The 16,477-nt window shown below is 34.4% G+C and overlaps 1 protein-coding gene across 2 annotated transcripts in view; it reads left to right on the forward strand.

Annotated features, from left to right (window-relative positions):
• The window catches only part of LOC150094827 (putative serine protease F56F10.1), an 88,585-nt gene that overhangs the window by 20,875 nt on the left and 51,233 nt on the right, over positions 1-16,477 (forward strand). For both annotated transcript variants that reach the window (XM_090410961.1, XM_090410960.1), the window contains exons 5-6: positions 7,294-7,408; positions 15,677-15,878. In XM_090410961.1, the coding sequence (XP_090267087.1) occupies positions 7,294-7,408; positions 15,677-15,878 (317 nt within the window). The remainder of the gene's footprint in view (positions 1-7,293; positions 7,409-15,676; positions 15,879-16,477) is intronic.

Raw genomic sequence — 16,477 nt, forward strand, 5'->3', positions numbered from 1 at the left:
TCCTGCCTGTTTGGCCAAAGTAGGACGGTTTACAGCTACAAGGGACCTGGTATACACCAGGTAGGTCTGGGGGGGGGGGGGGGTTGGTCTTTAGTGGAGCAGATAAGGGATGCCAATTTCTTATATGGTCTGTAACAAGAAGTTAAGCCGTCTTTTTTTAGGAGTTTTGTAATTTTTTTCAGAGGTGCCTCTGATATAGGGTACGGTGATGGATTTAAAGTAATCCTTATTGTGAGGTGGGGGGGGTTGTGGTTTATTGGTTTCAATATTTTTTGGATTGTTTTGGGAGGGTAGCCATTGGCTGAGAATGTGGTTTAGTTCTGTGGTTAGGGCATTGTCATTTGAACAGATAACTAGTGACTAGTGTGTCTAAGAAAGGAAGGCAGTTGTTTTTTCCTTCTTCCAAGGTGAATTTGATTCTGGGGTGTTGATTGTTTAAGTGTGTTAGAAAGGAGAGGAGCGCATCGGAGCCATGTGGCCAAATAGTGAACATCATCTACATATCGAAGCCAAATGGTTGGTTTTTGTGGGGAAGAGTTTAAGGCTTTCTCTTCAAAAGTCTCCTCCATATAAAAGTTGGCCAAGGGTGGGGAGAGTGGAGAACCCATGGCTGTCCCCTCTATTTGTTTGTAGAATTTTCCTTGCAATAGGGCTGTGATATCGGGAGGAAATTTAGCTTGGATTAGCTCTAAGGATTCTTTGAGTGGGACATTTGTGAATAAGGAGGAGACATCGAAGCTGACCATTACGTCAGTGTGTTTGAGTATAAGGTTTTCTATGCTGGCTTTGAAGTGGGCTGAGTTTTTTATGTACGAAGGTGTGTTGCCAGTATAGTGTGTGAGAGCTTTGACCAAATGTTTAGCTACTTTGTATGTGGGGGAATCAATGCCATCCACTATGGGACGTAATGGCACATTTTCCTTATGTATTTTGGAGAGTCCATAAATATGGGGGGGGGTTATCGAGTTAAATGGTTTTAATTTGTTAGTGACTTCCACAGGCCTAGAAGTGACCTTCTTAAGGAGCATGTGGAGTTTTCTAATTTGTGAGTTGGTGGGATTGTACTTCGATAGGGAAGTAAGTAGTCCGATCTAACAATAGAGCTTTCAGCTTACCTGTATAATCCTTTTTGGTTAAGCATTACTGTGCGTTCCCTTTATCTGCTTTGGTGATTATTATTTCTTTGTTTTTCTTTAATTCCAGTAGAGATTTAATTTCTTTAATGGGCATGTTGGCTTTAGGTGGTTTTGCTTTGGTCAGAACACAAGCCACATCCAGTCTGATATCATTGGCGACGTGGTTAGGAAGGTGTCGTATCCTGCGTTCAACTTGTATCATAATATCCTCTGCAGGTATTCTTCTGGACGCAATGGTGAAGTTGTGGCCACGTGAGAGGGCATTGAGTGCTTCAGGTTTCACAATACACGATGAAAGGTTGACTACCGTTTCGGTAGGAAGTTGCGGTTTTGAGATCGCGTTCTTCTTTATTAAATTTTCACATTTTTTTGTGTGTCGATCTCATACTTTTTTAAATATTTTCTCCACTGCAGTGCACGAGATGTCGTGCAAAATAGATCACATTTCGTGGCTTAAGGTGCTTGAATGGTCATCTTCTAGTGCCTGGATAGCTAAGTTAGCATCACTCAGGAAACGGCAAGTAGTTGCGATTTGTTCCCTGAGCAACGCTTGGCTGGCACAATAATAAATGCGAAGAGCCTTTTTGCAAAGATAACCGGTGTTTCAATTTAACACAGTTAGGAATTATCTGGTTATCCCGGCAGCGTTTTAGGAATGCGAGACAATTAAGTTGTCTTGATAGCTTCAACTTCATTTTACCGTAATGGTGGACTTTACGTGCGGTAGAATCTCCGTGGATTATCGTAATTCTAGTGGAAAGGCTTAGACGTTGGTTATGCATTATTACTAAATAGTTTAGGGAAATAACAACGTAAACTAGGATATACATTAAAATAACTTTTTAATACAAATCCAATATTTTGGCAACGTCACGTTGCCATTTTCAACAGGAACTTGTGAGCATGATTGTCTGATATATCAAGATGTGTATCTGGAAGTCACTTCACAAATGGGCATTGTTATTTTCATTTATTTCCTCATATGGAGGTGAGTTAACCAATCTCATGCAGAGACTGCAGGGTTTTTCCTCCTGTAAATTTTGTTTTTCATCCCCATATACAGACAAATTGGCGGAGAACACACACAATTTACAGTCAAAAACTACTGTTGGTGGAGGTGGGCAGTACATGGCATTGTGTGTTAATGGTGGTAGTAATATTCAGTGTGTAGTTAGAGGATTAAGTAGAGACACGGTGAGTAGTGTGCCCTCCCATTATGAGTTCAAGAACTCCTTGGAGTGTGGTGTCATGTAATAATAGTAAAAGGGCATAAAGATGGAATTTATTATTATTACAGTTAAGAAAATGTATTTCCTTAATTGAATACAGCAGTATACAATGTGTCTCAGTGCATGAAATAAGCAGTGTATTGTCTTTAATGCTTGAAGTCCTGGTATAAGATACTCAGAAATGTTTTAACTTTTTTTTAAAAAAATATTTTTGCAAACAATAAAAAATAATAATAATAAAATTTGCCTAGGACATTGTGTGCTTCTTGAGAATATTAGGTTTATCATTAATTTCTGTGGCATGCTATCATTTCTGCAGTGGATAGCCTACTAACTCATGAAACTACAATATAAGCAATTGTTTATATTATATTTGAAGTTGTATTTCTTTATATACTACAGATTTTGTTCTTGTATTGATCTCACATAAATGAGTGAAATTCTGATTACTAAAAATTAATATATTTTATTAATTTTTAGTACAAGTCTGCAGGATTAATCAAATTGAATAACTGCTGTAACAAATTTAGTATGGGGGGGGTTATGAAAAATAGAGTAAAACATTTCTGCTATTTAGGCAAACAATTTTTAGTGAAAATAGTAAATTAAATATGGAGTAGACAACAGAATAAGCAAAACTGGTATGGTAGGGAGGCAAACCAAATAAATTTATATGGAATAAAGAAAAAATAGTCAAACTACTAAATTAGCATCAAAGCAATTTTGATTTAAGGATCTGAGAGCTGGTTTGGAAATAAAACAGTTGATCAGAGACTACAGTTCATAGACATGGTAGTTCAGAAAAAATGAGAGAAGTGAGTAGATGGCATCATTGGAGAACCACATTAAAAATAAAGTTATTGGGAAGGAACCTGATGATGTCAGCATTTAGGGATGTGTGAACAAAGCTAATCTCAAATGATGTGATCACTTAAGCAGAATGAGAGAAGAAAGGTTAACAAAATATGTGTTTTATGCTAGAGTGATTGTAGAACAAGACCAAAACACAGACTAAGATCTAAATGCAATTAAACTCTTCATCATCATCATCATCATCAAATTCCTGCCATGTACCCTCAAGGGGTGTACAGGATATGACAGTACTACATGAAAAAATTACATCATTACTAACTTCCTATCTACAATTTTCCTCCAAATCAGTCTGTTACTTGTCAAGACTCCAACATTATCAGATCTTATATTTCTATCGTCTAAGGCACTTTGTACCGTATCAATCCACCTATATCTTGGTCTTCCTCTGGGTCGTTTTCCTGCCAACCTGGCAGAGAACACTTGTTTTGCTAATCTTTCCTCTCCCATTCTATTTAAGTGACCATACCATCTGAGATTAGCTCTGCTAACGCATTCCTGGATGCTGACAATGTCAAGTTCTTTCCTAATATCCTCATTTTCAATATGATATTGCCATTGATGCCATCTGTTCACGCCTCTAATCTTTCTCAGGACTCTCATATCTGCGGTCTCTAGTCTTTGGTCAAGTGTTTTACTTCTGACCCAGCTCTCAGATCCATAAGTTAAAATTGGTTTGAACACAGTCTTGTATACAGCTAATTTAGTGTTCCGACTAATTTCTTTCTTATTCCATATGAATTTATTCAATTGACTTCCCACGATACCAGCTTTGCTGATTCTGTTGTCTATTTCTATATTTAGTTTACCATCTTCAGTAAAAATTGTGCCTAAGTAGCTGAAATGTTTTACTTGTTCCACAGGTTCTCCATTCACAACACAGTTGACATTTTCAATGATTCTGCCTATTTTCATTGTCTTTGTCTTTTTATTGCTGACCTTCATACCATATCTATTACAACAGCTATTCAATTTAGTCAGAGAATCTTGCAGACTTGTAGCGGATTTATTTAGAAGTATAACATCATCCGCATAAAGCAAAGAGCTGACATTAACATCTCCAATTTTGATATCAGGTTTAATACCACATTCCTTCATAATGTGATCCATATAGATAATGAATAACAGAGGGGATAATGTACATCCTTGTCTCACACCAGATTTAACATTAAACCATCTTCCTGTACTTCCTTCAATTCTAACTGCTGACTCACAACTCAAATAAAGACTAAGTATTGCTTGATATAATGCCCCATTGACACCATATAACTGCAGCGTATTGAATAGCTTCTCTCTTGGCACCTTGTCATATGCCTTTTCCAAATCGACAAAACTTAAATACAGATCTTTGTTATATTCCCATGCTTTCTCGACTATTTGTCGTAAAGTGAAGATCTGATCCTGACAGCCTCTATTTGGCCTGAATCCAGCTTGTTCTTCACCAAGCTTTTCTTCCACAATTCTTCTCAACCGTTTCTCAAGAATACTTGCATAGATCTTGCCAGGAACACTCAGTAGGGAAATACCTCTGTAATTCTCACATGCAGTTTTATTTCCCTTTTTATATATGGGTACTATGAGAGCTCTACTCCAATCATCGGGAATTCGTCCCTCTGTCCAGGCTTTCTGAACTATGCAGTGCAGCCACTGTAAGATTCTTATACCACCATACTTCAGCATTTCTGGTCGAATATCATCTACTCCTGCTGCCTTTCCACATTTCAAGCCTTTGATGGCTTTTTCTACTTCAAGTATGGATATGTATTCCTGACTGCATGCCTGGTCAGTGTTTTTTATCACTGTGCTGTCATCACTGCTTGTTTCATTTAGCAGTTTTTCAAAGTAATTACTCCATACTTCAAGGATATCTTTTTCTCCTGTTTTCATGTCACCTTTATCATCTCTAATTCCTTTTACAGCACTCTTTCCTCCATTCTTAAGCTTCTTCAACAACCTCCAGAATATTTTGCCACCTTCTTGATATTTATTTTCTATATTCCTGCCAAAGTCCTCCCATGACTTTTGTTTAGCTAGTTTTACACACTGTTTAGCTTTCTTACATTTGTCTCTGTATTCTGTAAGAGTAAAAGCTGACTTATTTGCCAGGAACTTTTGATATGCTTTCTTCTTTTCCTTCACTGCCTCTTTAACTTCCTGTGTCCACCAGGGAGTTCTGATTTTTTTATCTTTGCACACAACCTCACCACATGCCTCTCTGGCAGAATCAATCAATGTTTCCTTCAGATTTTGCCACTGAATCTCCAAGGTTTGATTCCTGTTCTCAAACTCTTTCATTTTCTTTTCAATAATATTTCTGTATTTTAGTCTACAGTTTACATCTGAGAGCTGCTCAACTTTTATCCGCTTTAAAACTTTCTTACATGTTATTCTTTTCAATATGAAATTCAATTTTATCCTGCTCAAGACTAAATAGTGATCGCTTCCAATTTCAAATCCTCTGTACACTCTGGTGTCCTGCACCAGGGAGAAAACATCACTATCAACAATAACATAGTCAATGAGACTTTTCTTATTCCTAGCCTCTTCTCTCCATGTGAATTTGTGCACATATTTATGTTGGAACATGGTGTTAGTAATAACCAGTCCATGTCCTGAGCAGAAATCCAACAGATATTTGCCATTATTATTAGCTTTGCTCTTTTCTCCAAATTTTCCCAAAATATTTTTGTATGTCTCACAATCATTTCCCACTCTACTATTTAGATCCCCAACAAGGACCAACTCTTAGAAAACTGAAAATCAAGGTCTGTTCAAAAAGTTCAGATGCAGTTATTGTTAAAGATACCAGCACTCTAGCATATTGTTTTGTAAGCAGATATGCATGTAGACATGTTGTAACATGACAAAACAAGTGTGAAGTCATTGTGTTATCTCATCATGACAAGTGACCTGCAGTGCTTTGATGAATGATTGTGAGTTTTTCGTTTTGATTATCCCAATCTCAGGAATTAATGTTTGTGCATCATGTTTTGTTTTGAACTTGGCAAAAATAAGCATAGAAATTTATCAAATGTTTATAGTGCTTTTTGGGGATAATGCCTTAAGCTGCTCAAAGACATTCAGTAGGTGTAAAGGTTTAAAGATGGTCAAACTTTGAATATGACCCTCACTCTGCACAGTCATTGACATCAGACATCCATGATTTGGTGGCTCATGTTAACAAAAAAAAAAAGTCATCAACAATTGGCAAATTACTGTTCACATACTAACCTGTAAAACAGGATTCCCAGTTAGCTTCTGCCACCAAATTCTGACAAAAGATTTCAAATCCAAAAGGATTGCTTTTTTTACCTCTATCGCAAAATTTACCTCTTTCAACTCATGAGTTTCTGACTCAAAAGAACATCACAGTGTACCCTATCTACCCTATTAAACAGATCTGGCCCCTGCAACTTCTTTTCATTCCTTAAACTAAAATCTGTGATAAAGGCTGAAGGTTTTACAATGACGTAAATGAAATTAAACAGAATGTGACAAAGCAACTCAGGAAGAGAATGCTGTATTGAGGCAAAGTTTTTTTCAGAATCGTTTTGGAAACAATTCAAAAAGTTCTGAATTGTTTCAGAACTTTTTGAACAGACCTATAAGATCTGGCAGTATTGGAGTCCTAATAAGTAACTAATTTGGAGGAAAATTGTGAAGAGGTAATTAAAGGTAAAAGTTTCCAACTTTTGGAAACTTTTCATTTTGTCACAGTATTCCCATGCATATACCCCCCCCCCCCTGTGCCTTTGAGACATATCAAGAATTTGATGATGCAGTGATATTCAGAATTAATCCTGAATACAAAATAAATTTGGTTAATTTTTTAATTTTTTTAAATAAATCGGTTATACACACAAAAAAAGCAATTCAGATATCAAATTTATCTACAGTCTATAAATCTTTTAAAATAATTTTAAGGCTTAATAGAACTTGCTAAATAAAAAAAAAGCAGGTTAATTTATTGTCACACATTTAGTTCATATACATTACTATTATTATTTCATGATAAAATGATATTCATCAAATTAATGATATTTCTGAACTATTTTCAGACTCTGTGACAGATTTGATGCTTTAATTGAAAATGATGTGGCCAATTTATTTAGCAGTTTAGCTGGAAATTTTGAAGGAGTAGTACAGTACAATAAGGACAATCGGCAGTTTGAGGTAAACAGTATGGTACTTAATTCTTTTCTATTAAACATTTATTGAATTGAAACACTGCATTTGGTTTTGGTTATTTTTAATCCTTATGGAAAGCCTGAAAACCATGTATGATATGATATGATTGCCATTTCATCATATCCTGGACCTATTTTTTCTTGATTTAGTAATCAACAAATTATACCTAAAACTATGTTTTTTTTTTTGCATTGATAGTTCAAATAACACTTGATAAGTAAATATGCTGTGTAGTTTTTGTAATAGTAAAAAATTATATGTATTAAATGACTGTAGGTTGTATTTTCTGGAAATGTTGATGGAAAAAGTTTCTTTCATAGTGTACAATGGAGGATAAATAGAAGGAGAAGCAGTATAAGTAAAGATGCACTGAATATTCAGTTTTGCTTTGGTATTCTGCCAAATATTTAGTTTTGTTTCAGTATTCAGCCAATTCGGCATGTTTTACAGATATTTGACTTAGGCCGAATCAGTAGAAAGATTTGATATTTGGCCAGCTGAAGTGGAAAAATTCCTGTTACTTATAACAAATGTAGCCAGTCAGGAAAAGCCTCCCCTTATCTTGCACAACCATTCAAATAGAAAGGTTTCCAAGTCTAATAAGAGTAAACTTATTTTGCAGTACAATTTCTTAGAAAATTTTATTTGGCTGTAGTTACCAGATTATTCTTTGAAAGGATTTTTTTCCTCTAGAAGTCTGAAATATTTATGAAGAAACAGACATCCAAAAAATGCTGAAAAATTCATTTTCCTACATCATAATTTATCACAAATTCACATTGATTATTAAATCCATAATTATTCTCTATATTTGCATTTAAAATAAGTTTTGTTAATGCTAATATTATTAATTAATATTATAGTATTAATATGACAGGGATTAATGTGGAAGTAAGGATAGAAGAAGTTGAGATACATAGGATATTACAGAATCTGGATGTCACTATACAGCTATGGGTTTGGATGGGAAATCAGGTTGTGTATTACAAAAATGTGCTAGGGAATTAGGAATTAGTAGTCCCAATGACTAGCTTGTTTAATCTGAGTCTCAACTCAGGTAGAGTCCCAAGGGAATGGAAGGAGGTAAAAATAGTTCCATTACATAAAGGTGGTTCCAAGACTGATCTAATTAATTATTATTATTATTACGTGACACCTCCAGGGAGTCCAAGACCTCATTGTGGGAGGGCACACTGCTCTACTTTGCTAAATACATCTCATCCCCTCCACTACCACTTAATTCTCCAACTATGACACTACTACCATCAACACCATCTATCGCTCATCATCACCAACAACAGTATTTTTTTGTCTGTAAATTGAGTGTGTTCTGAAGGCTGATTTGTCTGTATGCGGGACGAAAAACCCGAGTTTCCGGGAGAAAAACCATGTTGCCACCATATGAGATCGGCTAAAACTCGCCTTCAACTGAAAAAGCCCATATAACGATTCCCCTCGTCACGACAAGAATCAAACCCATGTCGTTTCCAATCGAAGGCCACAATGTTCCGCTATTCTTCCAATTGCACTATGGCAGCATAAAAAGTATAAACATAAAGAGCATTAGGAAAATCCTAAAATTTTGCATTTCACAATCTAGAAACACAAACTCTACTTTTATTATGCAGATTTCAGGTAATTTTCGAATTTCCACAGTAACATAGACCAGTTAGCATTTCAGGAGGGGATGGTCAGAATATTAGAGAAGTTGGTTAAAGAATTCAGGAATGGGATGTTGTATTGGGGGGGCAGCATGGCTTTGTGAAAAGTGGTTCATACTTCAGTAGCTTACTCACTTTCTATAATAGAGTGACAGTTGAGCTGAATAGAGGTAATGGCTAACGGTCATGTTGTTGGACTTCGCAAATGCATTTGATGAGATACTGCATAGAATCCTGATTCATAAATTACATCAAATGGTCATGGACATAAAGCTGGTGATGTGGATAAGAGATTGGTTGATAAAAAGATGCCAGATAGCAGTCTATACAAGTGCACAACTCTGTAGAAGGCCTGTGACTAGTGGTATGTCACAGGGCTCTGTACTTGGACCACTACTATTAAATTTTTTCATTAATGATATAGGAAATAATCTGAGAGGAAATCTTCAGTTGTTTGTAGATGCTGCAAAATTAGGTAGAACAATAGTCAATAAGGATGATATTGATATTTTACATGATGATTTAAATTATCATGTAAAATACCACTGGCAATATGGACAAAGAATGGATACCAATTTAATGTTGTAAAGTGTAAGGTTATGTTTGAAGTGAAAAGATTACCATCTGTGTACCATACTGATGGACTGTGCTACAGGAACTTATAGAGCCAGGGATTTGGGGGAGCTGAAATTCAGAGAGCATATTGCAAAAGTGGCTAAAACAACTCTTAGGATTACCTGTTTATTGAAGAACACTCTGACATTCAGAAATAAGCAGGCCATTATTCTTCTTTATAAGGCTTTGATAAGACCTCACTGGTTTACTGCACGCAGATCTGGTCGCCTGAGTTTCTTGGAGATGTGGGTGAGGTGGAATGGATTCAAAGAGGAGTAACTAAGATTGTGGCAGGACTTTGTTGATGCTCCATATGAGAAGAGATTGAAGATTTGTGAGTTACAGAAGCTGGTTGATTGGCAGATAACTAGAAGATATGATAGAGACATATGAGTTGCTTAGGGAGGTTTATAGGATTGATATGGATGAAATATTTCAGTACATGAATAATGTGAGAAAAACTAGAGGTCATCCATGGAAATTAAGCAAGAGTGTGATTAGTAAGGGAGTGAGGACTAGATTTTTTGCTTGGAGAGTGGTGAATGAGTGGAATAGATTGCCAGTCAGTTGTGTGTGCTTTGCCAGTGAATAATTTCAAGGCAAAATGTGACAGATATTGATAATTGTAGATAGTTTTTTTTTTAAGTGGACCTCCTGCAACGAGTCTATGGACTCCATGGAGGTGCTTGTATAATAATAATTTAGTTATTTGAAGAAATAAGTGCACTATTTTGTTCTGACTTTTATGCTGTATTGTTTTTTTAAATACAATGTTCTCTATGAAATTAATTGATAGTTTTATTATTTTGAAATGGAAGATATTGTGGATCCATTTCCATGTTTAAATTTCCATAGCAGTTTTGCTATTATTCATGTTGAAGGTTACTGGTTAAATTATCCAAATTTGGATAATTTCTAGCTAAAATTAATTATTTACAACTGATGTTTTGCTATCTTAAGCTAGCATTATCAGAGGCAATGTAACACTGAACAGTCAGTGGAGACACAAATGACCTGGATAACAAGGGCAGTCACGTACATGTATGGCGACAGGGTTACTCTTCATAGTGATTCCTGTTGTTAATGCTGATTGGTGGAGTGCACCAAAATCCATTTAAAACCTTTTAAATCAAAATTTGGATTTAATATCAAATGATTTGAAATAGATTTTGGTGCACTCCCCCTATTACCACGAAGAGTGTTGCTGCCGTCATATATGCACATGACTGCACTTACTATTATTTTGATTTTAAATCCAAATTTGGATTTAAAATGATTTTAAGTAGATTTTGGCACACTGCTCTATCCATCCATCAGCATTAACAGGACGAGTACCACTGTAGCCGTGATTGCCTTTTTTATCTTGGTCATTTTAGTTTGTCTTTCTGCTGACGACAATATAATGCAGTATATAATGAATTGTTATATTGCTTCTGATAATGCTAGCTTAAGCTAGTGAAATGTTGGCTGTAATGAATTAATTTTAGCTAGTGAATTATTTGCATTCCAGTGTTTATGTAGTTTTCTATTCCAGAAACTTTGACATGAATATTATGGATCCATCTATATTTTATAGCCAAATATAGAAAGTGAAGTTTCAAAAATTTACTAGTGAGCTTATGAGAACAAGGCAGGAATCTCAATTGTTGGCTGCGCTATTTAAACAACACAAACTCTAAACCACAACCCATATATTTTCCTTTTATCAATGCATTGAGTGAGTTTCACCAGGCTTTGAATTGACTGAGTTAATTTATAATATTGATCAAGTTACATTTATTATAATATTATAATAAATTATATTATAAATAACTAAGCTATGTCAGAAAGTTAAATTCATCATTAGTGATCTCCAGGGATGCATAATGAAATATTAAACTATAGAGCTAGGAACCTTATATTTGTCTTACATAGATACTGTAACAGACAATATTACGGATTCATCTATATTTTATAGCAAAATATGGAAACAAGGAAAAGTAGAATGTAGAAAATCTTTCTTACTTTCGAAAAATTACTATAAAGCTTATAAGAAGGTTATGTTATTACAAATTTGCAAAAGTATTAAGCGTTTTTTTTTCTACATTTGGCTATAAAATATAGATGGATCCATAATATCCTCCATTATAATATCTCACTTATTTCAAATTGAAGCATCTCGATTCTATACCTAAAAATTTGAGTTATTATATTTTGGGAAAGCAAAATTTTATTTTCCCTTTTTATCAAAGTAGATCCTAAAAGTCTTCATTTTCACAATGCAAAACAAACAGAAATAGAAGATATTAAAGATACGTACTTATTTCATAGCCAAATATATATATATATATATATAATAGAAACTTGGAGAGTTTTTGAAGAGAGCTAGAATGCGATCTTTCATTGGAGTTGCCTTAGCTTGCACTACTTAAAAACTTCCAAGTTTCTTAAGTAGTGAATGAAATATGAATTGATCTGTTACAACACTGAAATGAATACACTTAGGCAATTTGATAGTTATTCTTAAGAACCGACTGCTGTTCACTTATGAAAAATATAATTCTCTGAAACAGAATTTCTTTGGTATTGAATGAGAATTCTTGTTAAAGTTTCTGCCTTATCTCCGATGAAAACTAGTAGATTCCAAGCAGCTGTCAGACCAGTGGACCCTTAATCAAAAGAACTAATAAAAGATGAATAAACAGATGCCTCAGCAGCAGCACATGTGTCTTTTAAGTAGTGCCAGCTAAGGCAACTCTGATGCCAAAGATAATCTTTCTTGTCAGTTTTCAAAACTTTCGGAGTTTCTATGTTTATTTGTTCTCATTTGGTCACATAATTAGGTGAAGTATTATTACACATGTTTCTTAATATTTCTTCATTTTGCAATTTGACACAAGTGCTGAATATTCAGTCGAAGCATGATTAAATAAAATTTGAACATTGCAAATTAAATTTTATAAACAAATGTTTTGAACAAAAAAAACAAAAAAAAATGCACTCATTAAAAATGTTCATCAATTTTTGACGAGTGTATCTTTTTTGAAAACCTTTGTTTATAAAATTTAATTTGGTATGCTTTGGCCAGATATTAAACCAAATGTTCAGTATTCTTCAGCCAAATCCCTAAATATAAATTTTCAAAATTTAGATTCAGAATGGCTGGTATTTGTTTTCTGTCAAGTTTTCACAGTTTAGATTAAAATGGCATAACTGTAGATGTGTTATTTCATATGAATGATAATCTATGGGTATATGTATAGAGGAGGCAGAGAGAAGAAAGTGTATATGCAGTAAGCAATAAAAATATATATATGATTTTTTAAAGTTTTGAGGGCATCTTCTGAAATCGGAGGTATGTAGTTAGCATAGATTAGCATTGACAGGTGGAAGATGGGAGACTTGATAGAAACTTAATTACCAAAGGGATTCTGTAAGAGTGATACAAAAGAAATTTTTCAGCACATGACAAGTAGGGAGAGAACTAAGGGTCATTCCCTTGGAAATTGTGTAAAAGTGGGGTTAATAAGGATATGCAGACTAGATTTTTTTGCTTGGAGAGTAGTGAATGACAAATGAATAACAGTAGTTTGAGTGCACTGGCAGTGAATGAGTTTAAGAAGAGGTATGATAGGTATTGTGTGAATAGTGGTTAGTATAGAGATACCTATATAAAAAATAAATGTTGAAACAGTGCTCCATAGCTGGACATATTTAGGATTTATAGAGGAGGCATTTGTTCAAGTGTCATATATTGTTTAAGGAAATTGAACAATGTATTTATTAATAAAATTATTTACTTATCCTATATTTTGCTGAAGTCAATTTGGCATCATCAAGGATTAATACACTTGTATTAAACATGTGCACACAGACATCATCAAATTCCTGCCATGTACCCTCAAGGGGTGTACAGGATATGATAGTACTACATGACAAATATACATCATTACTAACTTACTATCTACAATTTTCCTCCAAATCAGTCTGTTACCTTGTCAAGACTCCAACATTACCAGATCTTATATTTCTATTGTCTAAGGCACTTTGTACTGTATCAATCCACCTATATCTTGGTCTTCTGATTTATGTAGTGTAGCCAGTGTAAAACTTGTATACCTCCATATTTGAGCATTTCTGGTTGAATATCATGAACTCCGGCTGCTTTTCCACATTTCAGGTTTTTGATGACTTTTTCTATCTCAGTTTAATATGTGGAAAGTTTTTCGCTTGGTTACATATTAAATTAAACTTTCCAGGAAATTATATCATTCATTCCTTTATCCAAGTGTAAACAAAGTTCATGTGTGAAGTATCTTCACGATTAAGCTACCTATATGTAGAGGATGATGACACTTCACATCAACTACCTTAATATCCTATAATGCAAAGCATATCCTTTTGGACATGTTATAATGCAACACATTTTAGGAAGAAGTTACCCATACTGCTTGTGTGCTTTGCATATTCAACCTCTATATGCAGGAATTTAGAAGAATCTCATGTGTGCTTTTCTTTGTTTCAGTAACATTAGTTATGTCAATATGGTGTATTTCTAATATTAACAATAATAATTCTTCTTTTCTGTTGATAATTATTAAATTGACTGTGTCTATCTTCAGCTCTGCTGATGTTCCATTTGAGGATGCTGCATTTGCTGAGTTTCAATGTTTGTTCTAATTCCCTGATAAAAGAAGCAGAGCTTTGTTTAATAGATGACATTAGCCAGCATAACATTCGATCATTTTGAGCTATAATTTTTTTTTGGTTTAAGCTAATATAGAGTACAATTTGGTCATTTCAATCTCAGATTGCCAGTTCATTTTTGTTCAGTAACTAGATAGTTAGCTGCTTACGGGTGCATCTGTTTAGTAGGTATCTAGCTACAAACATGTGTGCTTCATGAAAAAGTGATAATTGGACATCAAGACAGAAGTCCCTGGTCAGCTTCTGTGCATTCCTTAAAAGGCGATATGGAGGTCTCTGTTATCTAGTTCTGACACTTAAGCACCCACTGAAATAATAATTTATGTAATTAATTCATAATTTAAGTCATTCAAAAAATTCAGTTAATTTTATATTTGTTTATTATGCTTTTATTTTGATTTGTAGAAGATTTAATAAAACCAGTATGCATGATATATATATTGTTTTTGTTGGAAGTTTTTTCCCGCTTGGTTAGACTTATAATAAATTTAGTTTAATCCTTTATCCAAGTGTAAGCAAACAAAGTTTGTGCCTGAAGTATCTTCAGGACTAAGGCAACTCTGGTAAAGGTGGACCAAACTCTCATCGCTCCTTGTCTTAAGTATCTCCCACAATGCAAAGCACATCTCCTTGTGGATATGTATAATACTATGCATTAAGGGAAGGGCCATTACTCAGACCAGTTTCGACCTTTATTGAGGTCTTGTCAGTGGGAGCCAGACCCAGAGGTGGTGATACTAAGGTGGAAGCAATGCAGAAGTTATATTTAACTATACGAGTTGCCAAAATGTATCTCACCTTATTATTAAATTACTCTGGATTTAGAGAAAGATGTTGGAAATTTTTTCCCACTTGGTTAGACTAAAATAAATTTAGTTTAATCCTTTATCCAAAACAACTTCCAACATCTTTCTCTAAATCCAGAGTAATTTAATAATAATGTGAGACACTTTTTGGAAACTTGTATAGTTAAATATATGACTTCTCTATTGCTTCCACCTTAGTATCACCACCTCTGGGTCTGGCTCCCACTGACGAGACCTCAATAAAGGTCGAAACCGGTCTGGGTAGTGGCCCTTCCCTTAATGCATAGCATTATACATGTCTGCAAGGAGATGTGCTTTGCATTATGGGCGATACTAAGACAAGGAGTGATGAGAACTTGGTCCACCTTTACCACAGTTGCCTCAGTCATGAAGATACTTCAGGTGCAAACTTTGTTTGCTTACACTTGGATATAGGATTAAACTAAATTTATTATTATTGTTTTTTTATTCTATTGTTTTTATAGGGAGCTAAAGGAACAAATATTACTATAGATACCTTGTGTAATATCATGACAAATTCAAGCATTGATTCTGCTATTCATCGGTATGCTGCAGTAAATTCCCTTATTTTAGATGCTTATGGAGAAACGTGTCTAGACTTTAAGTACGATAGTACAATAAAAAATCTATCTTCTATTTCATGGAACAGTAGTGCTTCAGAAGGAGGTATGAACTGTTTATTTTAGGTTGAGCTTGCTTTTTTTAATAATTTAATGAATATTTAATCAAAGATTTATTTTTTGATTTTCTAATGTAATTTTTCTACTTATCTCTGTATTACACTTTCCGTGATAAATTTCTTTGTGATTAGTTATTTCAATATTATCTATTTCTTCTATATTAAAATATCATTTTAACTGGTTTAAAAACATTCATAATATACTCACTGATCTAGACATTGTCTGCAGTGATTTACCAGCCTCTACAAAATATTAGCTAGAGAGCCTGTAATTCATTCAGTATTAAGGTTCTTTAGTTGGAAATACATGGCTTAGCATCGTATTTAGAATGTGAAGAACTTTTAAATTGAAAGTTTTCCAACTTGGCATGGTATGGATTAGGGCTTTTTCTTCTGGAAACAGTATTTACCTTAAGGAATGAGGTTTTTCATTCCTTAAAACACAAACCAACCAGAGAATACATTCTTTTACAGATATATAACAGACAATGTGGATAGCACTGTATAACCTATTCATAAAATGAATAGAAATGTCTGTAATTTTGCCAAAATAATAAAGCTTTCATAATCAGTACCTTGCATTATC

Source organism: Typopeltis vanoorti, chromosome 21, assembly GCF_054136105.1.
Source record: "Typopeltis vanoorti isolate ZY-2024b chromosome 21, IOZ_Tvanoo_1.0, whole genome shotgun sequence".
Classification (NCBI taxonomy): domain Eukaryota; kingdom Metazoa; phylum Arthropoda; class Arachnida; order Uropygi; family Thelyphonidae; genus Typopeltis; species Typopeltis vanoorti.